This window comes from Vipera ursinii, assembly GCF_947247035.1.
Source record: "Vipera ursinii genome assembly, chromosome: 1".
Classification (NCBI taxonomy): domain Eukaryota; kingdom Metazoa; phylum Chordata; class Lepidosauria; order Squamata; family Viperidae; genus Vipera; species Vipera ursinii.
The window spans coordinates 116990718-117018184 of NC_139512.1; the positions used below are offsets into that span (position 1 = coordinate 116990718).

General features: G+C 38.9%; 1 protein-coding gene across 1 annotated transcript; it reads left to right on the forward strand.

The window, feature by feature from the left end:
* Window positions 1–1221: 1221 nt before the first annotated feature.
* Window positions 1222–25828, forward strand: LOC310640191 (uncharacterized protein; the record flags this gene model as incomplete). Its single annotated transcript, XM_083362365.1, is given in 4 exon segments — window positions 1222–2140; window positions 2143–2165; window positions 24895–25427; window positions 25429–25828. Coding segments are annotated over 4 exon segments (1875 nt in total).
* Between the last annotated feature and the right edge of the window lie 1639 nt (window positions 25829–27467).

The following is a 27467-nucleotide window of genomic DNA, read 5'->3' on the forward strand; positions in this document are numbered from 1 at the left end:
CATTTAAAATGTCCATTTTCTCCCCTTTCCATTTCCAGTCAGGGTCTTCCATTTTGCCCTTGTTTTTCATTTTCATTTCAATCCAGCACGTGTTTTGAGTAGCTGTCAAGCATGGAGATGGATGGGTGCAAGAAAAGTTCTGAATTTTATACAAAGTCTTGTTTTTCTTATTCTTCTTATTCAGTTCTAAAAACAAAAGCAGTGCAATATTATAAAAATTTTTTTAAAGAAGAAGGTATTTGGAGATGGTAGGGAGGGAAATTCCAAAATCAAATATAAGTATTGCATGTAGCTGGATTTCTGGTCCTCAGAAAGTATGCATTCTGCAAACAAAAGGTGTGATCAGATTGTAGTTCACCTGCAACAGATTTTATTTTCTGAAAAATCTGCCATTATTTTAAACTAAGGAAATTGTAATTGTTCAATGATAGAAGATCATATCTACCTGGACGTCTTTATTTAATGGTCATATTTTGCTTACATTTTAGAAATTTAAAGAAATTCCAGTAGCTTTAAAAATGTTTTTGCATATGTATATAAATGATCATGTGTTTCAGGCTTATTCTTGGCTTTTCTAATTACCGACTATTACCTTTCAATTTTGCTCAGAAATAAATCTGAACACATTCAGTTGCTTATTCATAAAATTATGAAAATAAGTGAAAACATATGGATGAAAATTCTACTAATTTGATGACCATGTGTTAAACTAAACATCTCTTAATTTTACTGCTCTTTCCAAAACTATAGATAGTGTTGTATTAGGGTTGGTTTTGTATTAGATAGCTGGATGAATACAGCGCCATAAACCTAAGAGATAGCTTCATGCCAATAATAGTGCAAGATTCTTTTTAAGCATTAAAAGAATGCTTAACCAATTATCCTGTATATTTATTCACTCATATAATATAAATTTGCTTCAGGAGTATTTAATTCTGAGGCAGATCAGGTTGTAGGTTAAATACAATTGTTAAATTCTTAAGCTAGTTCAAAATCACTTATTGGTTTTGCTGCCTGCAAGCAATAAACTAACATAGTTATTCATTTGGGAACCCAGAAGATTTATTGCCAAAAGATTTCTATCACCTTATTCAATTATCTTTACTCACTGATGGCAATAATCTCTGTACATTCATTTTGTGTTGTACAAAAACAAGAGTTGCTTTTCCTCATCTATGCTTTGGATTTTTGCAGATATGGGGAAAAAAAAATCTAGACATGATGTTTGAAGAAAATACCACCACAGCCATCAAGGACTTCATATTTGTAGGTTTAACAAGCAGTCCTAAAATGCAGATCATCCTCTTTTTAATATTCTTTCTCATTTATGTAACTACTTTGGTTGAAAATCTAGGAATGGTTGCTTTAATAGGAACCAGTGCCTGTCTCCATACCCCTATGTACTTCTTTCTCAGCAGTTTATCCATTCTGGATGCATGCTTCTCTTCTGTGTTTGCTCCAAAGATGTTAGTGAACTTTTTGGCGGATAAAAACTCAATTTCCTATACTGGATGTGCAATACAGATGTACTTTTTTATAGGTCTAGGGAGTGCAGAATGCTTTCTCCTTGCTGCAATGGCTTATGACCGGTACGTAGCTATCTGCAAACCCTTGCTGTATCCTGTCCTCATGTCTCCCAAGGTCTGTATTCTTCTGGTGGCAAGTTCCTATGTTCTTGGTCTTTTTCATTCTCTTATACACACTATTTTTACTTTCCAACTCTCATTCTGTGGTTCAGTTATCAATCATTTTTTCTGTGACATCACTGCGCTTTTATCACTTTCCTGTTCTGATACTTACATCAATGAACTTCTGATCTTTTATGTAGCTGGGTTAGTAGAAATAATCACCATCCTGAGTGTAGCAATTTCCTATGTATACATTCTCACCAACATTGTAATAGGAATTCACTCTGCCGCAGGCAGGATCAAAGCTTTCTCCACTTGCACTTCACACCTCACTGTAGTCACCATCTTCCATGGGGCGATCCTTATTTTACACTTCCAACCAAGATCTAGCAACAGATCACCTCATCAAGATATGAGTGACAAAATTCTTGCTGTTTTCTACACAATTGTTATCCCCTTACTAAACCCTTTGATTTATAGCCTGAGAAACAAAGAAGTCAAGGATGCCTTAAGAAGTTCTTGGAGAAGAGCCCGGGTCAAAATAATTAGATTTTTTTGTTTAAAAAAAGCAACAGCTTTCCTAATTTAGAGGGGTCATGGTTTTGTAGTTAATCTGTAAATATTTTCTCTGAAATATAAAAGTGGAATGTTCTTTGCTATACTGTATTCTCAACTATGTTTCTTGCCATGTACTTGATGACAAAGTGTTAGGATCTCCTCTGAAGATCTCTTTTCTCTCTAGGCCCAGGGCCAAGAGATCATGCATTCGTGTTTAGCAATAACAATAGCATGTAGACTTATATACTGCTTCACAGTGCTTTACAGCCTTCTCTGAGTGTTTTATAGAGTCAGTATATTGCTCCCAACAATCTGGGCCCTCATTTTACTGACCTCCAAAGGATGGAAGGCTGAGTCAACCTTGAGCCAATCAGGATCAAGCTTCTGGGAGTGGACAAAGTCGACCTGCAATATTTCATTCTAACCACTGTGCCACCAGGTTTATGAGTGTTTTAGAGTTAATTGTCTAATTGCTAATATAAAATAAAAATGATTTTTTTGGATTTGTTATTTTGATATTTTTAGTCCTACGTAAGTTGTGCAGAGTCATTTGATTAGGAGGAAGCCTTAAAAATCAAATGAATAAATCAATCTATGTACATCTTCACTCTGAGTTGTGAAATCAATTGGTGGATCCTCTAACATTCTCCATTCCACCTGAGACATGTTGTCAACCGTCCCATTTGGCACATCCAAGAGAAGAAACTCCTGGCACGTAGAAACTACCAAGAGTAAAGCTTTATGGAAAAATCCATTTAGGCACAGCTTAAAGGCTCTCATGCATTTCTTAGCCTCCTCCCACTAGGAATTTACCAACCAACCACCCACCCCCCCCGGCCCATTTTTATTTGGCAAACTGCAAGCTGGAAGTTGATGCAGGCAATGAAGAAAGCAAGTAAGCTTTGGCACGTGGCAAATTCCTAGATTTCCTAGGAATAAATGTTAGAAAGGAAGAAATAAAAATATCTTTTCTTTTTGGACTTTAAAACCACCTAATTCTAAATGGGAGGATAAAGATATCCTTGTTGGTGTTCTGTGATGTGAGAATTTTGTTGTTTTGTCATGAGGGGGCTGGATAAATTATGAAACATGTAAATAGAAGATAATTGAGGGCTTGTTTCTCATTTGCCATCCAATGAATGAGCAGAAAATCTGATCTACTTTCTTACCTGATTACCTTCTCCCTACTGCCCAAATTGTAACTCTTTGGGTTTGTATAACCATAATACTAAGTTCAGCTATCAAGCCGTTTCTGAAGTTGAATTTGCAGTATCGCCCCATTAGATTACTGTACTTGAGGAACTGAACACAACCTCTTCTTGCTTTATTAGGCTCTGGAAGCACGGTCCTCCTAGGTCCATAAAGCAATCTTGCTGAGTTAACTTTCAAAATCAAACAAAGAAAAGATATATAAATACACACCCATTGAATTGATCTGACCTTCCATTTTAGCTATTGTCCAGAAGCTGCCCACAGGACAACCCCATTTACTCCCCTGTGTGCTGTTGGAGAATCTAACAGTGACTTAGAAGTGTAGAACTGTGTACTCAGGCAGCTTCCACTGTCAAATTATTTTTCTCAATACTTTTCTATAAGAGGCAGGTTAGGCTGAAAAATATGGACTGCTCTAAAATCAAACAATAAGTTTCCATGGCTCATGGCAGATTAGTACCTGTGTCTTATGTGAAAGAGAATCTTCTAGGTGTCAGTACAAGGCTCTTCTTCCTCTCCCTTTTCTTGCTTTTTCCCCCTATGGGCTTTCCCATATCTGGATTAGCTGGACCACACCAGCAATCCAGCTACAAAGGAAGAACACATTCTGGTAGGTATATGTGAAGTAGCTGAACAACTGCTGTGATGTGCTGTAAAGCTGGAAAAGGCAGAAAGTGTGAACCATTTGTATTCCTGGGAAGATCATCATTGCTCTAAGGTAGTGTAACAGACTCTTAGAAATCAAGCAAAGCAATTCTCCAGCTCAACTCATAACTGGGGTAAATTAAATTTAGTTACTCAGAGTCTCTTTCTGTTGTTTCCCCAGTGGACTCAAGAATCTTTTTGTAGCAGACCTGTTTCCCATTACATATACATTATATATAGTGGACTCAAGAATCTTTTTGTAGCAGACCTGTTTCCCATTACATATACATTATATATAGTCCTCGATGTATGACCACAACTGAGCCCAAAATTTCTGTTGCTAAGGGAGACATTTGAATTATTTATAAAAATAATAAAAGTGGGATAAAATAAATAAAATTATCATATATATATGACAAATGCTTGTTAACTGTTTTTAGATTACCTTGCTAGGCCCCAAACATGGGACAAATCCTTACTTCCTGTGTCAGCCTATCCTGAAGGCCATCGGCAGGCAGTAGTCACACCGGTGACAGCTCATATTTGTGTAAATTTTTAAATTGCTAACAAAGAATTAATTAATTAATTAATTAATTAATTAATATATTCTGTGCTTTTTCTTTCCTCACATACAACTGATAGCTTAGCCAAACCCTAGTTTAGTCTAAGTAGCCTAAGACACTTTTGAGTCTGAAGAGTATCACAGCCTCTCTGGAGACTGTGAAAGATGCTAAGATGTTCTCCAAGCACCCAGAGCCTGGAGAGATGAGGTTTGTGCTGTGGGGAAAGACACCTCTGCTTGCATATGCATATAAACCAGACATTTTATGACACCAGTTCATATATTTGATAGGAAGCTTCAGGGTAAGAATGTTTTTGCTTTGGGCAATGATGTTATGGCTGTCTCCCTCACTGGCCTTCACTCTTCTACGGACCTTGAATTATGGAATTGTTTTGACCCTCTGAGGTTCTTGGCAGTCTGCTCATCCCTGTGTCCGTTGATTTTATGCACATTTTGTATAGTGATACAGCGTCCCTATTGATTGAGGCTTAGGGTATTTCTAAGAAAAGCCTTTGTTCTGAAGCTGAAAAAGATATTTGAAAGAAGAAGAGATGATGCTTCCCAGTGGCTCAGGCATCCAAGAAGCAGGATTCTGTATAGTGAATTCAAAATGGCAGAGTAGGAATTCTGTCTATAAAAAAGAGCCTGCCAGGAGCTAGAGCTAAACCAAACTTGGATTTGGTATGGACTGTGCAGGGGCTTCCTTTCTGTTTATTCTACAAAAAGCAAACAGTGGCCCAAATCAGACCAGGATCCCAGGAGTCTTCATTCTCATTAAAATGATCAGGTATTTAATTTTCTGCAATATGCACTACATTGTTTCTCAGATTAAATCAATACTTCATTTAATCCCTTGCATTGCAGAAAGTCTCAACTCTATTAATTTTAGGAAGTGGAGAGAAAAGAGAACATTACAAAGGTAATATTTCTGAATCATTATTTAATAACCTGCACAGTAGCATTTAAATGCCTATTAAGATAGGTGTTTATTAAATAAACTAGATAGCTTGATCATGGAGTTTGAATTGTAAAAATGTGGAGAAGGTTTTGAACTTGAATTCAGAGACGATTAATTGGAACGGCTAAATTCCTTCCTTCCTTCCTTCCTTCCTTCCTTCCTTCCTTCCTTCCTTCCTTCCTTCCTGTTTAAGAAAACCACGATGATATTCATACAGTTGAATAATTAATGGTATATATGAAAAGAAACAATGAATGATTACCATTTCCCACTATGGCTAATTTTTTTTTCACTGTCCCCAATATATTTAAAAATCTGCTTCCAAACACCTGGTCAAACTACTTTTTCCAACTAAGCTTACATAAACTCTCTATCTACTCCAATTTTTTCATGTTTTGATGCAAAGCCTGATGCCCTTTGCATGTTTTGACTATTGCTCCCACTACCCACAACCATCATGACAAAGTAACTGGTGGAAAGGTAGAAAATAGAGCCCACCATACTGGGCAGCAAGAAAGTGAGGCAGAAAAGTTTAAGTTTCACTTGCTGATTGGAAGAATATTTTTAGTGAACTCAAAAATATATCTCAATTTGTTGCAGGTTGTTCCATCTAATTTTCTAAAGAGACTCTCAAGAAGAACGCAAGTTACATCTTGAGTAAAATTCACTCTACATTCTTCATAAATTTCCTTGCATTTCTATGTAATTCAAGCCCGTGGCCATCCCTAGATTTGGAATCCACAAATTCCCTGAATCACTCATATGAATTATTCAAAAACTTTTGCTTTTCTTCATCTTCCACATTTTCTTTTACCTTGCAGATCTGGAAGGAAAATGACAGAGGAAAACAGCACCACAAAAATTAAGGATTTTGTCTTTATAAGTTTCACCAACAAGCCTGTCCTGAAGATCACTCTATTTTTAGTGTTCCTGATCTTTTATATGGCTACATTGGTGGGCAATATAGGAATGATTGCTTTAATAAGGGCCAGCCCCCAACTCCACACTCCAATGTACTTCTTCCTCAGCAATCTGTCCTTTATAGATTCATTATTCTCCTCTGTGGTTGCCTGTAAGTCTTTGGCAAATCTCCTGGAAGATAAGCCATCCATTTCCTTTATTGGGTGTGCCATACAGATGTACTTTGTCATAGGCTTAGGGAGTGCAGAGTGCTTTCTCCTTTCTGCAATGGCCTATGACCGATACGTGGCTATCTGCAAACCCTTGTTGTACCCACTCCTCATGTCACCCAGAGCCTGCATTCTTCTGGTGGCAAGTTCCTATCTCCTGGGCTTTTTGCATTCCCTTCTCCATACTGTTTTCACTTTCGGATTGTCCTTCTGTCAATCTGAGATCAATCAGGTATATTGTGACATCACAGCCCTTCTATTGGTCTCCTGTACTGACACTCACCTAAATGAACTTCTGATTTTTTATGTGGCTGGACTTGTAGAAACAGCTACCGTGCTGTGTGTTTTTCTTTCATATATGTATATCCTTGCCAACATTGTGAGGATCAGCTCAGCTTCAGGCAGGTTGAAAGCCTTCTCCACTTGCACTTCACACCTAATTGCAGTTACCATCTTCCACGGAGCAATCCTTATTTTACATTTCCGACCAAAATCAAGTAATGGATCTCCCATCCAAGATGCGAGTGACAAAATTCTTGCCGTCTTCTACACTATTATCATTCCCTTGCTGAACCCTTTGATTTACAGTCTGAGAAACAAGGAGGTGAAGGACGCCTTAAGATGCTCTTGGACAAGAGCATGGACACAATAAATCATATCTTTTTAAAAAAAACAGCTTTATTTATTCATCAGATTTTTATCCCACTTTTATTACTTTACAAGCAACTCAAGGTGGTGAATATACATTCCTCCTCTTTTGCCCACAACTATCTTATGAGGGACAATAAGTAGCCAAAATTCAACCAGCAGGCTTTCAGCCTAAGGCAGGACTGGCGCTCAGAGTCTCCTGATTTTTAGGCTAGCATCCTAACCACTACACCAAACTGGCTCTTTTTCCTTATTTTTTTTGGAGGGGGGCATTCTGTTGTAATTAAACTATAAGCAATTTTTCCCCAAATACAGAAATAAATGTTCTCAATAACTTTTTGTTAGGTAGGTTGGGCTGAAAGACCCTGTCTGCTCTAAAGATGATTGGAGCCAGGGTGCAAAATGCAATGGGTGATTGAAGGCAGGAAAAAGTGGAGCTGAGGTAGCAGAGTTTGCTGGCCATGCCAATCACAACAACCTTTGCCCCCCCCCCAAGCCAAAGACTGAGTGATTGAGAAAAACGGAAATCCCAGCAGCTTCAGCTCAGATTTGAGAAGCCGAAGGAAAAGACTTCATCAGAGTTCAGTCCAAGCCAAGAATAAACAACATGGTGACTGCTTTAGAAAGAAGGTTGCAGTTTATTGAAGAAGAGAGTCAGAAGTATGGCTCTGGAAGAAAAGAGAGAGAGCACATGTAGGGAGTGGATTTTTATGCCCTCTGGGGCTCTTGAGGTGGTTTCCTGTTTCTATGTCCTGTACTTTGAACTGAGTCTGAGTGTGCCCCTTTGCATCTGTGGGTTAATCCTATTATGTCCTGCCTTAGAGTTTGGGTGGGGCATGTAGATTTTAGGTGTCTTTGTCTTCCTAAGCTTCTAGCTGGAAGGCTCCAACCTTCCTGAATGGTTTATCACATCTGCATTTCTACAGAGCTGGTTTCTGCTTGTGGGAGGAAGACTTGGGGCTATTAAGAAAAACTGGGCATGCTTTTCTGCCTCTTTAAGATCCTTTGAGGAAACTCTGCCCTTTTAATATTTCCTTCTGGGGGGGGTGACTTCCCACAAAGACAATCGATATTTGGCTGAAAAACCTCAAAATGTCAACCAAACCTAGGTTTTAGTAAAATAAAAAATGAAATGAAATGGTATTATTAAATGTTTCATTGCAAATAATAGCTTATATCAATATCAGTTATTTATCGTATGATAAAGCAAATGTGAGAATAGGTTTTTGAAAACCACTTTGTTAGATGTTCCATTATGAAATAGATGTAACTTCAGGCTATGTCAGAAAATATATCTGAACCTTCAGCACAAGAAGCATATTACAGAAGATAATTGATAACTAAACACAAATGGTTAATTTTTGGTGATGTTATGTACTGGGCTTTTGGTACCTCACCACGTGCATTGCTGGAGAACTAATGGTTCTCCAGCAACCCAGACAGGACGTCTCCGGTCCTGCAATTGGTCAACTTTGGGCGAGAAGCATGGGTTCAATCTGATTGGTTGCTACCAGAGGGTCTGACTATATATAGTGGCGGGGTGCACCCAAGTCCTCAGTACAGTTCCAGCTTAATAAAAGAATGAGTTTCTCTGTACTCAACTGCGTGTCTTCATTCCTGCTCAGCAGAGCCCACGACATAATAGTGGCGATGAGGGTGGGATCCTGCTTCACCACCTAAGGGCTGAAGGCACGAGGGGTCAGCATTACTCACTGGAGGGAAGAGGCATCTTTCCCCCCCCCCAGGCCAGCTAGTAAAGCTACACTAGCGGCCGCGTGCTGAGAGGATGCATTCCCTGAGCCTAAGAAGCAGGATCCAAGAATGCAGGAATTGAGGAAAAGATGCCAAAGGTCAGCAAACTCTGAGAGTTCAACATTAAACATCCAGAAGATTGGCTGTCTTACCTCTCGCAAGTGGAGAACTATCTATGAGCAAACCAGATTGCAGAGGAAGGCCTAAAAGCTGCAACGTTGCTGTGCATGTGGGGGCCAGTGACTTTCGATCTAGCGGAAAATCTTTTCACGCCAACGCACATTGAAGCAGTATCTTTTGCTGACCTTAAGAAGAAGCTGACCGGTCGTTTTCAGCCCAAAATGTCGGAGATGGCATGGTGTTTTAAATTCAACCAACGAGTGCAGCTTCCCAGAGATACAGCATCAGAGTTTATCGCAGGCCTAAGGCAGGCCGCATGCCTCTGCAAGTTTCAAATTTAGAGGAACGTCTGAGAGACCGACTCATCTATGGCCTGAGAGACAGAACCCTGCAGCAGAGATTGTTTGCCAGACCAAATTTTACATTCGCCGAAGCACAGGATTAGGTCATGGCTGACAAAGCAGCCGGAGGTGCAGTACAAACAGTGCAGCCCACCAAATCTTCAAAAATAGAATATTCTGTCCACCTTGAGGTCACCAAATGCAGCGGAGAATCATCAGAAGATGAAGAACCCGAAATAAACAAGCTCCAGAGACAGCCAAGCACGCAAAACTGTGGCAACCAACAAAGAGAGAATGATTACAAGGTAGTTCTCTTACCTAGATGTAAGGGGTGTGGAGGCAGCCACTCCCATGCCGATTGCAGATTCCATTTGGCCACGTGTAGAGCTTGCGGAAGGACCGGCCACATTGTGGTGGTGTGCAGAGCCTGCCAGAGAGACAGGCCACCCAAGCACCAGTCGGAGGAACCAACTAGGAGAGGTTCTGAGGCCCAGGGTCCAGTTAGTGTGGGGTTCTTCAGGAACCAGAGAAGCGTTTGCTGCACCGGGGCTCATCGCCCCCTTAAGCCTAAACTCAAGCTCTCGGTAGAGCTACAAGGAGTTCCATGTAAAATGGAATTGGACTCCAGCTCGGCAGTCTCAATTATTTCACAGGACACATTCAATCTTGTGTGCAGACGCAGCAACCAGTGGGCTAAACTAAGGCCCTCAGATATTATTTTAACAGATTTTCACAATGCTTATGTTAAAGTTAAGGGTGAAGCCACCTTATTGGTGAAATTTAAACGGGTTTTGGGGCACCTGGATGTCATAGTAGTAGAAGGCCAAAGAACAAGTCTTATTGGACTTGATTGTTTTGAGGCTTTGGGCATTAAAATAACGCATTAACCGGACACAGACAGCAGACCTCAAGCCTGTTTGTGAGGAATACTCGGATGTTTTCGAGTCAAAACTGGGATCGTATACTGGGCCACCAATTTCTTTTAAATTAGATCCTACCAATAAGGGTCAAGCCTCGCAGGGTTCCTTTCGTCTTAAAACACAAAATTGATTCCAAAATCAATAAGTTAGTAGAGCAGGGTGTATTGCAGCCTGTTGATGGGGGGGAGTGGGAAACTCCTATTGTTACCCCACTAAAGCCTAACGGGGAGGTTTGCATTTGTGCAGACTACAAATGCACATTAAATAAAGCCTTAAATCAACATGCGTACCCAGTCCCGATAGTCAGCCATATTCTAGCCTCTTTGCAAGGGGGATCCATTTTTTCTAAACTTGATTTAGCACAGGCGTATCAGCAGTTGCTGGTAGACGAGGCCACAGCTGCTGCTCAAACAATAGTAACTCATAGAGAGGCATTCAAAGTCAAATGCTTGCAGTTTGGAGTCAGCATTGCATCGGGTATTTTCCAAGGGATTATGGAATGCACACTTAAGGGTATACAGGATGTCTGTCCTTATTTTGATGATGTTCTCATTGCCGGGGAATCCCCAGAAGTATTGGCCAATAGGCTCAGGGCTGTTTTGCAAAGGCTCCGCAATGCGGGCCTCAAATTAAAGAAAAATAAATGTAGTATGATCAACAGAATTCTTGAGGTTCCGTATCGATGTTAGTGGAATTCACCCCGGTGATTCAAAAGTAAAGGCCATCAAAATGGCCCCTAGGCCAAAATCAAAAGGAGAGCTGCAAGCATTTTTGGGCCTCCTGAATTTTTATCACACATTTCTACCTCATAAGGCTGCAATAGCAGAGCCCCTCCACAGGCTACTTGATAAAAAAGCCCATTGGAAATGGACTGACTTACATGAAAAAAGTTTCCAGGATCTCAAGGCCCTTCTTTCAGAAAAGTCCACTGTAACTCATTATTTTGAGTCTAAACCTGTATGTCTTGCATGTGATGCATCTCCCTACGGGGTGGGGGCAGTCTTAAGCCACATTGAGAAGAATGAGAAACAAGTTCCTATTGCATTCTATTCTAGAAAACCTTATCTGCTGCTGAGCGTAATTAGGCGCAAATTGATAAAGAAGCCTTAGCCACACTGGCTAGAGTCAAGAAATTTCATGATTATTTATATGGCAGAGATTTCACTGTCTACACTGACCACAAACCCATTTTGGGGATATTCACAACAGATAAGCAAACTCTCCACATACTATCTCCAAGAATGCTGAGATGGTCTGTATTTTTGTCTGCATGCAAATTTAAGTTAATTCACAAACCTGGGAAGGAAATGGGCCATGCAGATGGCCTCAGCAGACTACCACTGCCACTAATGGATCCTGATCCAGCTCCTGCTGCTAAAATATTCAGGACTTGCCTGAGTTTCCCCTCCATGCTGGGGATATTGCTGCTGAAACTGCCACTGATAAAATTCTGAGCAGAGTACTGTCATGGGTATACAAGGGCTGGTTACAAAAAAGTCCAGGCCCTGATTTCCAAAGTTATTTTGTCAGGAGACATGAGTTGTCTGCACACAAGGGCTGCATATTATGGGGCAACAGAGTCATTATCCCCACATCATTGAGGGACAGAGTCTTACAATCCTTACATGAAGGCCATCCAGGCATTGTATGGATGAAAGCCTTAGCTAGAAGCTACCTTTGGTGGCCTGGCCTAGATAAGGCTGTAGAGGATCAAGTTCATGGTTGATATACTTGTCAGAGGTCTAGGCCTGAAATGCCTCAGGCCCCAGTTCATAGGTGGGAGGAAACACATACTCCCTGGTCCAGGATTCACATAGACTACTCTGGGCCTTTTCAAGGACAGTTTTTTATGGTAGTAGTGGATAGCCACTCAAAATGGCTGGAAGTAGTTCTAGTCCCTAATATGACTATTGCTAGGACCATCCAGGTGCTGAGAAAACTCTTTGCAACACATGGGTTGCCTGATGTTTTGGTTTCTGATAATGGGGCTCAATTCACTGCTGCTGAGTTTCAGGCTTTAATTAGAGCTAACCTCATCAGACATGCAACGTCTGCACCATTTCATCCCACTTCGAATGGACAAGCCGAACGCATGGTGAGGACAACAAAGGAGGCGCTCAAGCGCATTATCACAGGTAACTGGCATCATAGACTGGCAGATTTCTTGCTCTGTCAACATTCTACACCCTGCACAGCTACAGGTAAAAGTCCTGCTGACCTTCGTTGGGGAAGGCGCTTAATTACTAAACTGGACAGGTTGCATCCAGACAAAGTGGCTTCCGAAGCCTCTAGACCAAAACCCCCAAGGGGACTGCAAATAGGTGATTGGGTTTGGGCCAGAAACTATTTATTTTATTTATTTATTATTTGACTTATATACTGCCCTGTTCCCGTAGGACTCAGGGCGGTTTACAGGGCAATTAAAATCATACCATACAAAAGTTAAAAATTTTTTAAAAACAGTTAATTAAATTTAAAGCCCAAAATTAAAAAAGTTAAAACATTAAAACCCAATTAAAACCCCTCAGTCTAGGCCCAACAGCTCAAAGAGCCAAGTTTTCAGGTCCCGGTGGAATGAGCGGAGGTCGGAGGCAGTCCTAAGTTCCATTGGAAGTTGGTTCCAAAGGGCAGGCGCACCCATAGAGAAGGCCCTCTCTCTGGGAGTCACCCGCCGGCAATCCTTCACCAGCGGTACCCTAAGAAGGCCCTCCCTGTGGGAGTGCACAGGACGATGGGAAGTTGATGCCAGCAGCAGGTGTTTCCTCAGATAATCCGGACCCAAGCCATTTAGGGCTTTATAGGTCATCACCTATGGGCCTGGAAACCTGTGGGTTCCTGGTCAGATGACCAAAGCATCTGGACCTCTATCTTACAAAGTGGGGTTGGAGGGAGGGTGACTGCTCAGAAGACACATTGACCAACTTAGGAAGAGGTTTCCAGAATGGTCACTAAGTGAGGACTATGGCACAAGTCCCTCCCGAAGTCCTCAAGCTGGCACCCAAGCCAGCCCACACCAGAACCACCAGGGTTTTCTTTTCTCAGTGGAACTTGATTCCGAGGAGGAACATGGCAGCTCAGAAGTGCAACATGGGACCCCTGACCAGGCGAACCAGCCGTATCTCAGCAACTGCTGTGCCAACTCTGCAAAACAGTATGACTCTGGGGTGGGCCAAACTGGAGAGGCCAGCCAGAGCATTCCAATTCCCCTGGACAATGGAGCACAAGGGGACATCGGTCTACCCAGCCCACAGGGTAAGCTGGTAGACCACAAAGTGACTGGAACTCCAAGGCATTCCTCCAGACCACGCAAACCCCCAGCATATCTTACAGACTATATTGTAAAATAAAGTGATGTGCAATGCTATGACATTGTACCACTACCTACAGAAATTGGGGGTAAATTGTAAATGCTGTCAAGCTTGTTCACTGAGATGTTGTTTTATCTCTTTGTAGTTATACCGCATTGACAAGCTATTTTATCCGTTGTTTAATCTCATTGTAGTCCATTCTACAAGGCACGTCTGTAAAGGTCGCGTAATGTCATTCTAACTGATTTGACTTAACAAGCATTATTATTATTATTATTATTTTAGTATTTTGGTTGTTGGGAGTGAGTTATAAATCTTGACTATTGTCAAGTTAATAAGGGTATTATAGTCTGATCTTAGGAAGGAGGGGTGTTATGTACTGGGCTTTTTGTACCTCACCACATGCATTGCTGGAGAACTAACGGTTCTCCAGCAACCCACACAGGATGTCACTGGTCCTGCAATTGGTCAACTTTGGGCAGCAAGCATGGGTTCAATCCGATTGGTTGCTACCAGAGGGTCTGGCTATATATTGTGGCGGGGTGCACCCAAGTCCTCAGTAGAGTTCCAGCTTAATAAAAGAATGAGTTTCTCTGTACTCAACTGTGTGTCTTCATTCCTGCTCAGCAGAGCCCATGACATAATAGGTGACATTAGAATTTTCTCAAGGAGAATGCAAAATGAAGTGAAAAGAAGATTGGCATAGAAGGATATACTTGTTAGTGATTTTCTTATGTACCAGAGAAATTTAATGAAGATAAAAGAACTTTTGGTTTTGAATATTGAAAGACTGAATATGAAAGAGAACTGTGTACAAATGATGAACATGTTATTGTGATTTTTACTGGAATAACAGTGCAAATAAACAAGGAACAGACAAAAAATAAGGGTAAGTATGTTTGATAAAGTGGGATGAAATTGGTTACAACATACAAAGGGAATAATGGGAGATTGTTGTGGATGTAATGTAAAGAAATTTCCAGGTTTTGTTACAACCTTAAAGATAAGTTTTATAAAAAGATGTATTGTAAATTGTATAAATATATTTCAAATTTAGGGTGGAAATGTAAACAACAAGAAGGAGTTTCTACCATACATATTGGATGCTTAAAATTGGATTCAATTACACACATTGATTTAGAAAATTTTACAGAGTAATATACAATTGAAGCCAGAGGTGGTTCTTTTGGACTGTGAGAAAAAGTGAGGAAAAAGCAATGGAATTTTGTTTTCATATATGATAACTGCAGTGAGACTATTTATTAAATGTTTTCTAGTTCTTTTTTACTTTTATTATAAGCTACCCAGAGCAGCTGCATCAGTGGGATGCATGGCATAGAGAAAGAAAGAAAGAAAGAAAGAAAGAAAGAAAGAAAGAAAGAAAGAAAGAAAGAAAGAAAGAAAGAAAGAAACATTTTAAACGTTTTTAAATGTTTTTTTTTGTTTTAATAATTTATAAGGCCACTCCGCTCATTCTATTAATTCTGATTGCTATACAACAAAAATAAAAAAAATCAGAAAAAATGATAAATTATTAAAAGATAGCAGGGTTCTTGTGGGAAAATAAAAGAAGGAAAGATTATTATATATGTTCTCTACCTTGAATTATTTATAAAAATAATAAAAGTGGGATAAAATAAATAAAATTATCATATATATATATATATATATATATATATATATATATATATATATATATATATATATATATATATATATATATTCTGTGTTTTTCTTTCCTCACATACAACTGATAGCTTAACCAAACCCTAGTTTAGTCTAAGTAGCCTAAGACACTTTTGAGTCTGAAGAGTATCACAGCCTCTCTGGAGACTGTGAAAGATGCTAAGATGTTCTCCAAGCACCCAGAGCCTGGAGAGATGAGGTTTGTGCTGTGGGGAAAGACACCTCTGCTTGCATATGCATATAAACCAGACATTTTATGACACCAGTTCATATATTTGATAGGAAGCTTCAGGGTAAGAATGTTTTTGCTTTGGGCAATGATGTCATGATGTTATGGCTGTCTCCCTCACTGGCCTTAACTCTTCTACGGACCTTGAATTATGGAATTGTTTTGACCCTCTGTGGTTCTTGGCAGTCTGCTCATCCCTGTGTCCATTGATTTTATGCACATTTTGTATAGTGATACAGCGTCCCTATTGATTGAGGCTTAGGGTATTTCTAAGAAAAGCCTTTGTTCTGAAGCTGAAAAAGATCTTTGAAAGAAGAAGAGATGATGCTTCCCAGTGGCTCAGGCATCCAAGAAGCAGGATTCTGTATAGTGAATTCAAAATGGCAGAGTAGGAATTCTGTCTATAAAAAAGAGCCTGCCAGGAGCTAGAGCTAAACCAAACTTGGATTTGGTATGGACTGTGCAGGGGCTTCCTTTCTGTTTATTCTACAAAAAGCAAACAGTGGCCCAAATCAGACCAGGATCCCAGGAGTCTTCATTCTCATTAAAATGATCAGGTATTTAATTTTCTGGAATATGCACTACATTGTTTCTCAGATTAAATCAATACTTCATTTAATCCCTTGCATTGCAGAAAGTCTCAACTCTATTAATTTTAGGAAGTGGAGAAAAAAGAGAACATTAAGGTAAAGGTAAAGGTTCCCCCGCACATGGATGCTACTCGTTTTCCAACTCTAGGGGCCGGTGCTCATCTCCGTTTCAAAGCCAAAGAGCCATTGCTTGTCTGAGGACGTCTCCGTGGTCATGTGGCCGGCATGACTAGATGCCAAAGGCGCACGGAACGCTATTACCTTCCCACCGTATTGGTCCCTATTTTTCTACTTGCATTTTTATGTGCTTTCAAACTGCTAGGTTGGCAGAAGCTGGGACAAGTAACAGGCGCTCACTCTTCTACGCGACACTCAGGATTTGACCCGCCAAACTGCTGATCTTCTGATTGACAAGCTCAGCATCCTAATCCACTGAGCCACCGTGTCCCTTAAGAGAACATTACAAAGGTAATATTTTTGAATCATTATTTAATAGCCCCGACAGTAGCATTTAAATGCCTATTAAGACAGGTGTTTATTAAAAAAAATACATAGCTTGATCATGTAGTTTGAATTGTAAAGATGTGGAGAAGGTTTTGAACTTGAATTCAGAGACAAATAATTGGAGGGGCTAAATTCCTTCCTTCCTTCCTTCCTTCCTTCCTTCCTTCCTTCCTTCCTTCCTTCCTGTTTAAGAAAACCACGATGATATTCATACAGTTGAATAATTAATGGCATATATGAAAAGAAACAATGAATGATTACCATTTCCCACTGTGGCTAATTTTTTTTCACTGTCCCCAATATATTTAAAAATCTGCTTCCAAACATCTGGTCAGACTACTTCTTCCAACTAAGCTTACATAAACTCTCCATCTACTCCAATCTTTTCATGTTTTGATGCAAAGACTGATGCCCTTTGCATGTTTTGACTATTGCTCCCACTACCCACAACCATCATGACAAAGTAACTGGTGGAAAGGTAGAAAATAGAGCCCACCATACTGGGCAGCAAGAAAGTGAGGCAGAAAAGTTTAAGTTTCACTTGCTGATTGGAAGAATATTTTTAGTGAACTCAAAAATATATCTCAATTTGTTGCAGGTTTTTCCATCTAATTTTCTAAATAGACTCTCAAGAAGAACGCAAGTTACATCTTGAGTAAAATTGACTTTACATTCTTCATAAATTTCTTTGCATTTCTATGTAACTCAAGCCCGTGGCCATCCCTAGATTTGGAATCCACAAATTCCCTGAATCACTCATATGATTTATTCAAAAACTTTTGCTTTTCTTCATCTTCCACATTTTTTTTAACTTTGCAGATCTGGAAGGAAAATGACAGAGGAAAACAGCACCACAAAAGTTAAGGATTTTGTCTTTATAAGTTTCACCAACAAGCCTGTCCTGAAGATCACTCTATTTTTAGTGTTCCTGATCTTTTATATGGCTACATTGGTGGGCAATATAGGAATGATTGCTTTAATAAGGGCCAGCCCCCAACTCCACACTCCAATGTACTTCTTCCTCAGCAATCTGTCCTTTATAGATTCATTATTTTCCTCTGTGGTTGCCTGTAAGTCTTTGGCAAATCTCCTGGAAGATAAGCCATCCATTTCCTTTATTGGGTGTGCCATGCAGATGTACTTTGTCATAGGCTTGGCGAGTGCAGAGTGCTTTCTCCTTTCTGCAATGGCCTATGACCGATACGTGGCTATCTGCAAACCCTTGTTGTACCCACTCCTCATGTCACCCAGAGTCTGCATTCTTCTGATGGCAAGTTCCTATCTCCTGGGCTTTTTGCATTCCCTTCTCCATACTGTTTTCACTTTCAGATTGTCCTTCTGTCAATCTGAGATCAATCAGGTATATTGTGACATCACAGCCCTTCTATTGGTCTCCTGTACTGACACTCACCTAAACGAAATTCTGATTTTTTATGTGGCTGGACTTGTAGAAACAGCTACCGTGCTGTGTGTTTTTCTTTCATATATGTATATCCTTGCCAACATTGTGAGGATCAGCTCAGCTTCAGGCAGGTTGAAAGCCTTCTCCACTTGCACTTCACACCTAATTGCAGTTACCATCTTCCACGGAGCAATCCTTATTTTACATTTCCGACCAAAATCAAGTAATGGATCTCCCATCCAAGATGCGAGTGACAAAATTCTTGCCGTCTTCTACACTATTATCATTCCCTTGCTGAACCCTTTGATTTACAGTCTGAGAAACAAGGAGGTGAAGGACGCCTTAAGATGCTCTTGGACAAGAGCATGGACACAATAAATCATATCTTTTTTTAAAAAAATAACAGCTTTATTTATTCATCAGATTTTTATCCCACTTTTATTACTTTACAAGTAACTCAAGGTGGTGAATATACATTCCTCCTCTTATGAGGGACAATAAGTAGCCAAAATTCAACCAGCGGGCTTTCAGCCTAAGGCAGGACTGGCGCTCAGAGTCTCCTGATTTTTAGGCTAGCATCCTAACCACTACACCAAACTGGCTCTTTTTCCTTATTTTTTTTGGAGGGGGGCATTCTGTTGTAATTAAACTATAAGCAATTTTTCCCCAAATACAGAAATAAATGTTCTCAATAACTTTTTGTTAGGTAGGTTGGGCTGAAAGACCCTGTCTGCTCTAAAGATGATTGGAGCCAGGGTGCAAAATGCAATGGGTAATTGAAGGCAGGAAAAAGTGGAGCTGAGGTAGCAGAGTTTGCTGGCCATGCCAATCACAACAACCTTTGCCCCCCCTCCCAAGCCAAAGACTGAGTGATTGAGAAAAAAGGAAATCCCAGCAGCTTCAGCTCAGATTTGAGAAGCCGAAGGAAAAGACTTCATCAGGGTTCAGTCCAAGCCAAGAATAAACAACATGGCGACTGCTTTAGAAAGAAGGTTGCAGTTTATTGAAGAAGAGAGTCAGACAGAAGTATGGCTCTGGAAGAAAAGAGAGAGAGCACATGTAGGGAGTGGGGTTTTATGCCCTCTGGGGCTCTTGAGGTGGTTTCCTGTTTCTATGTCCTGTACTTTGAACTGAGTCTGAGTGTGCCCCTTTGCATCTGTGGGTTAATCCTATTATGTCCTGCCTTAGAGTTTGGGTGGGGCATGTAGATTTTAGGTGTCTTTGTCTTCCTAAGCTTCTAGCTGGAAGGCTCCAACCTTCCTGAATGGTTTATCACATCTGCATTTCTACAGAGCTGGTTTCTGCTTGTGGGAGGAAGACTTGGGGCTATTAAGAAAAACTGGGCATGCTTTTCTGCCTCTTTAAGATCCTTTGAGGAAATATAATACTCTGCCCTTTTAATATTTCCTTCTGGGGGGGGGTGACTTCCCACAGAGACAATCGATATTTGGCTGAAAATCCTCAAAATGTCAACCAAACCTAGGTTTTAGTAAAATAAAAAATGAAATGAAATGGTATTATTAAATGTTTCATTGCAAATAATAGCTTATATCAATATCAGTTCTTTATGGTATGATAAAGCAAATGTGAGAATAGGTTTTTGAAAACCACTTTGTTAGATGTGCCAATATGAAATAGATGTAACTTCAGGCTATGTCAGAAAAATATATCTGAACCTTCAGCACAAGAAGCATATTACAGAAGATAATTGATAACTAAACACAAATGGTTAATTTTTGGTGACATATTAGAATTTTCTCAAGAAGAATGCAAAATGAAGTGAAAAGAAGATTGGCATAGAAGGATATACTTGTTAGTGGTTTTCCTATGTACTAGAGAAATTTAATGAAGATAAAAGAACTTTTGGTTTTGAATATTGAAAGACTGAATATGAAACAGAACTGTGTACAAATGATGAACATGTTATTTTGATTTTTACTGAAATAACAGTGCAAATAAACAAGGAACAGACAAAAAACAAGGGTAAGTATGTTTGATAAAATGGGATGAAATTGGTTACAACATACAAAGGGACTAATGGGAGATTGTTGTGGATGTGATGTAAAGAAATTTACAGGTTTTGTTACAACCTTAAAGATAATTTTTTATAAAAAGATGTACTGTAAAATCTATAAAGGTATTTCAAATTTAGGGTGGAAATGTAAACAACAAGAGGGAGTTTCTATCATACTTATTGGATGCTTAAAATGGATTCAATTACATACATTGATTTAGAAGATTTTACAGAGGTGGTTGTTTTGGACTGTGAGAAAAAGCAATGGAATTTTGTTTTCATATATGATAATTGCAGCAAGACTATTTATTAAATGTTTTCTAGTTCTGTTTTACTTTTATTATATCATAAGCTACCCAGAGCAGCTGCATCAGTGAAATGTATGGCACAGAGAAAGAAAGAAAGAAAGAAAGAAAGAAAGAAAGAAAGAAAGAAAGAAAGAAAGAAAGAAAGAAAGAAAGAAAGAAAGGAAGGAAGGAAGGAAGGAAGGAAGGAAGGAAGGAAGGAAGGAAGGAAGGAAGGAAGGAAGAAAGGAAGAAAGGAAGAAAGAAAGAAAGAAAGAAAGAAAGAAAGAAAGAAAGAAAGAAAGAAAGAAAGAAAGAAAGAAAGAAAGAAAAGAGGTGCACACTGGTGGAAAGATTTGACATTATCCACCATGGAGGAAAGGAGGGTGAACATTATGGAACTAGTTGACATGGCTAAATTGAAAGTTGTGATTGAAGGAAATATGCTAACTAGGTTTATGCTGACTGTAACCCCCTTTTAGACTTTTTGCGTGAAGCAAAAAAATGAATTTATAATATTGCATATGATTTTTACAATTAGAAAAACGTAGAAGGCTATATTAAAAAAGGTTGTAGCATAAAGCAAGAGGTTAAGTTACAGTTATACTTATAACTACTGTAAAAGAAAATTGGAAGTTACTTTTTTATCCTTTTCCCTTTTTTCCTGCATTTTTGCCTTGTCCTTTCCCCTTCTTCATTTTCTATTCTAAATATTATTTTTGTTACTTTTTTTCTTTCTTCTTTAGAACTCTAGTAAAGTTATTATTAATAAATAAACAAAATTTAAAAATAGAGACATGCATATATCAAATTAGTCATGGATATTTAAATTTGGGCTTTTAGAATTCTGGTGTATAAATGATATATGCACAAAGTGTTGCCATCTCCTGCTTTTCACAATTGATGGGAAAATAAGCAAAAGAAAGATGGGACAAAAAAGTATTGGAGATAGCAGAAGCAGCTGTTGTGCTGTCCTGTGAAGCTGGCATGGTCAGGAAGTTTGAACCATTTGTATTCCTGGGGAGGCTCTAGGACAATGGGTGTCAAACTCGCTGTGTCATGTGACGTGTTGCGACGTATTGTGACTTTTTTTTGCATTGCCGGAGCTGGGGTGCATTGCATTGCCTTTCCTTTCCTTTCCTTTCCTTTCCTTTCCTTTCCTTTCCTTTCCTTTCCTTTCCTTTCCTTTCCTTTCCTTCCCTTCCCTTCCCTTCCCTTCCCTTCCCTTCCCTTCCCTTTCTTGCAAAAGACAGGATATTTACAAGGTTTTTCCAAGTATTCATATATCTATATGCTGTTGTTTTTTTTATTGAAAAGTTTTAAAATACAATTTTCCTTTAAAAAACCCCCTTCCCCCTCCCTCCTCCCCCCCTCCCTCCCCCCTCCCTCCCTCCCTCCTCCCCCCCCTGCGTCCCCCCCTCCCCCCCTCCCCCCCCGACTTCCCAGAGCTGAATACAAGGTATATATATAAAAAGAAAAAAAAAGAAAGGCAAACATAAGCAACCATGTACTAACAATTATAAATTCTAAAATCCATCACTCTCTAGCTTATATAAGATAAACCAAACCTTGGCAATATTAAATATATATAAAAGACTAAAATAAAAAAAACACTTTGTAACTTATATAGAATAAAACAAACCTTAATAATATTAAATATACATTAAAAACAAAAAAAAACCCAAAATAGAAAGAGAAAAAAAAAACAGAAAAAAAGGAAAGAAGAATTATTCAAATACTATATAATACTTCTCAACCTATACTTGTCCTAAATAGACTCCATTCATTTTGTCCATTCCATATAGCGTTCTTACAAATAATCTTTCAAATTAACCAAAATCTTCGCCACCTCAACCAAATCAGAAAACTTTAAAGTCCACTCTTCTGTAATCGGCCGTTCCTCTTCCAACACATCTATAATTATTCCAAACAATTAAAAAAAAAAATTTGCGAACAGAACTTTAACCTCCATTTGGGAATCTTCTATATATTCCACCAAACTTTAATCCAAAAAAAACCTCACCCTATCCACAAAACCACCACATATAAAAATTATATTGCGTCTACACCCAAATCTTTTCCCACCTCCCATACTTGACTATGAGTACGTCGTAAAAATTCCATAGACTTCTGCAAATCCTGCTATTTTCTCTTCTTAGATCGTTTTGCAGCAGCACGCGTCACCCTCTGTTCTATAGAATCATCCGACGAAGTTGTATCTTGATCTCGCCCAACACCGTTGTCTTCTATCTGACCACCTTCGACCTCTTGATGCACTCCTTCTCCAGATCCCTTTTCAGCTTCCAGAAGTGTTAATGGCGTTGCATTTAAAACATTATTATAGAAATCACACGCTTGCATCACAGTAACCAGACGGTACCTTTTACCTTCGTGCGTCACCATCAACCCTGCTGGGATCTCCCATCTAAACCTTATATCTCGTTGCTTGAGCTCTTGCACAAGAAATGTAAAATCCTTCCTTCTCCTTAAGATCTTTGGAGGAATTTCTTTTAAGACCAAAACTTCTTGGTTAGCAATCACAACTTTAGTATCATAAGCAGCTCGTATTACTTCATCTCTAGTTTCCCTTTTTGCAAAATATACCACCACATCTCTAGGCAACTTTCTCTGTCTAGCAATCCATGAATTCACACAAAACACTTTATCCATGCTTCCTTTTATTTCAGATGCTGGCTGTTTCAACACTACTTCAAAAGCCTCAGAAACCAACTGCTTTAAATCTTCCTTGGTATTCTCCTTTAAGCCTCTAACTCTAATGGCAAACTGCATCTGGTAATATTGAGCAAGACTCAGTTCTTTTTCCACTTTATCTTCATTCTCCAATACTTTTGCTTCTAATATAGCATTCTTTTGAGTCAAATCTTCTAGCTTTTCCTCCAATTCTTCCACACAGCGAGCCACTTTACACACTGAAGACAAGATGTCTACCTTCATCGCTCTGAACTTCTGTTCCATCCTCTCCTCCATTCTCTCCTCCAATTTCTTCAATTTCTCCTCCATCTGTACAAATCTATCATTAATTGATTCCAAAATTACCTGGGCATGTTTTTCAAGAGCATCTTGTAAGTCCTTTGATGTCAATACATCAGGAGGATGCAGCGCCTGCAGTAATGATTGTTGCACAGGAGAAGTTCCAGCACTCCGAAGAGTTTTAGGGGGTGGTTTAGCCGCCATCTTTTACCAAATGTGACGCAGTCTTCAGATTTATAATTCAAAAAAGTCCATCAAGCTGGAGAGTAAAATATAATAATCCTCTTCACCTTTTCCTCTTGTATCGCTCTGCCTGCTCCTTTAATCCATAGTCATTCCTTCAGGCAGGGGTGGTCGCAGACGCCTGGCTCTGCTCCAAGAATCAGGAGCAGAGGCGCCGGCCAGCTGGGAGCAGCCCAGGCTACGGGGGAGTTCAATCCTTCAGCCGCCCAAGCCATAAGCTCAGGCGGCCCTGGAGAACTCTACCCCTACCTGGGAGCTCGCCCCCTCCTCTTCTCCCGAGGAGGGGGCTTCAAATTCGCCCGAACAGCTGATCGGCGCTGTTTCGGGCGAAAAAACAACAGCTGAGCCGCGGACAGCCCGGGAAGGCTGTCTCCGTCGCCGCGGAGCCACCGGAAGTCTATATGCTGTTGTTTTGAATTGTCTTGTTTATAATAATTATTGTTATTGATGTATGCTGCCCTGAATCAGATGCTGAATAGAACAATCATATAAACATTAATAAATAATATTAGTTCTGGATAAAAGGCAACAAGGTAAATCTGGTCTGGTTTCTTATTAGATTACACAGACAAAACGTGCATAGAATTTTGTGCTTCAACATTCTGTCATCCTATCTATCCAAATCTGCTTCTGATTTTTATAAGCTATCTTCCCAACCATTAATAAAGCCCAGGAACAGTCTATGATGTTGTTGTTGAAAAGCAGAGGCAAATGATTTCCAAGACATGACAGGATACAATTTTATTACCTAATGAAAAATGCCTTGCAATATTGAAAACAGCCTTTCTCATATTGATGAATTCCAGATTTATTGGAATAGAATTGTCATAAAGTGCAGACAGTATGAGAAATGTCATGCTGGTTAGGATGATTTGATAAATTGATAAAACATTAGGTTGCAGAAGACTACTTTAAAGTATTATTCCATACCACAATCCCATCAGTTACTATAAGGTTCCTCTTTTAGAAATGAGGAAAGTAAGCAGAGAGGTTCACTTTGTCCAGTCTCTTATAGTGACATTCTAAGGGATTCTCAGACAAACACATGTCCCCTTTTCTCGCTCTGTTTCCCTCTCACACATAAGAACATATTTCTTCAGATGAATAATTATGTCATAACATCATTTTTCTTTTTTAGACTCCACTATTTCATAACACACATCAAATAGATGGCTGAAGAAAATTGTACTCTGATGGAAAACTTCATTCTTTTGGGATTCACAGACCATGTTGTCCTGAAAAACCTTCTCTTTGTGATCTTTTTGCTGATCTATATTATCACTGTTGTGGGAAATACTGTTATTATTTGGGTTGTGAAAATCAATTCTCACCTTCAAACCCCCATGTATTTCTTTCTCAGCAATTTGTCTTTCTTAGACCTCTGTTATTCTTTGGTTGTCACCCCCAAAATGCTTGTAAACTTCCTATCACACAAAAAAATCATTTCCTATACTGGGTGCATTTTGCAACTTTACTTTTATGCTGGTTTAGCAACTACAGAATGTTACCTTTTGGCTGTGATGGCTTATGACCGATACTTGGCTATCTGTAACCCATTCATGTATACATACATCATATCTCGAAGGATCTGTATCTCTTTGGTTGGCTTGTCATATCTGGCTGGATTCCTGAATTCTACAATCCAGACAGGATTCAGTTTACGAGTAATGTGTTGCAAAACCAATGTTATTGATCATTTTTTCTGGCCCCCCTCTGAGTTACCTTTACTGTTCTGATATTACACTCAATGAACTTTTGCAATTTATAATTGTTGGCTTTAATGTGGTCACTACCACATCATTGGTGTTTGTATCCTATTGCTGCATCCTCTTTACTATCCTCAGAATGGACTCTGTGGAAGGCAAGTACAAGGCTTTCTCTACTTGTACATCTCACTTGACAGTTGTCACCCTTTTCTATGGAACTCTCCTCTTCATGTACTTGCGTCCTACAACTAGCTATTCAATGAACACCGACAAAGTAGTGTCAGTCTTCTATACAGTGATAATCCCAATGCTCAATCCAATAATATACAGCTTGAAAAACAAGGAGGTTATAAATTGTATGAAGAAAATGTTAAAAAGAATGGCCTTTTCTAAATGAATTTTGTTTATATTAAACAAAACACAGACAAGATAGGGCAGTACAATACATACATGTTAATGAGCTATATTTCCATTTTTTTAAAAAAATGCATTGCTTCTTAAATACAAATATGAATAGTTTGTGAATCATATATTTTCCAAGTAGATTGTGCCTGTGAAAGCATTTATTACTATTATTATTTCTTTAGTATCAACAAGCAAAACAGATTCTTCATTTTTTTTTATAACATCTATTTATTAGGAAGCATTTGTTAGCGAAGGCTGAACTTCCACAGACCAAACATTTTGAAAAAGCTTCTGACATCTTGAAATAATTATTAAGCATTCCCAGTTTTAGAAAAATCAAATTTTCAGAAATAGAAATATTTATTACAATTTAAGAATGAAGTTAATTAATCACAATTGTTTTATGTTTACTGGACCATCAAATAATGTTTAAAAAAGTCTGGATATCAGATTTTTTTGTTTCTGTTGGCACTGTATGAAATTTGAGGGGCAATGGTAGGTTGTTTTGTTTTTACTCAGATGATTTGATTCTATCATAATTCCCTTTTGGTTTCAAATTACAAATTATGTTAACACAGTCCTATAGTTAAGGCATAAATGTGATGTTGAATTCTATATCTAAAATATAGGATTTAACATTTTATGAAAAGTTTTGGCTTTACTAAGCCTTGGGTTCAAGAGAATAATTTTACACAGATGGAAAGAAACTTATTTTCCTAAAGTTAAAGAATGGATTCAAGATATATGTTTGCTATCAGGTTTTGAAAAGCCTTTATATACTAGAAGTGAAAGTTGGGGAATGTGTCCTGTATGGTCTAGATTTAATGATCAGTTTAGGGACTGAATTTTGGCTGTATAGAATTTAATGCAAGAGTTACAAATGCACATATGCATATTTGTACACTTGTAGCAGGAAATATATTTTTTATGTCAGAATGTTTCAGGTCATAGTATAAAAATCTCTGGAGAAATTGTCAACATTTTAACTAGTAAGTGTTAACTTCCTCAGAATTAATCTAACAACAGTAGTATTCAGAAATTCTCCAGCCTTCTCTAGAATTCTCTGCACTGAATCCAGATGATTGTTTCATCCAATGTTCTCCTGATAAAAAAAAATATTTCCCCAGCAGTTTTTTAAAGGGCCATCTTACTATGAACTGCCTTGACAACAATAGTAACAGTAGGAGAGTATTTCCCTTTTTTTCAACAACAAGAAAAATTTTACATGTGCAAAATTATACCATTATGTGAATAGCCTGGTCATTTTCTACAGTGACTAAAATAATAGCAATAGCAGAAGCACATAGATTTATATACCGCTTCATAGTACTTTACAGCCCTCTTTGAGCAGTTTACAGAGTCAGCCTGTTGCCCCCAACAATCTGGGTCCTCACTTTGCCAACCTCAGAATGATGGAAGGCTGAGTCAACCTTGAGCCGGTGAGAATCGAACTGCCAAACTGCTGGCAGCCGGCAGTCAGCAGAATTCGCTTGCAGTACTAACCACTGCACCACTGCACCAAGATTCTAGGCAATTGGACAGAAATGCCAACTCCCTGAAAGAACATGGTAGAAAAATAGTTTCTCTTTGGTGAAACCATATTTGGTACCATATCTTTAAAAAAATCCTAG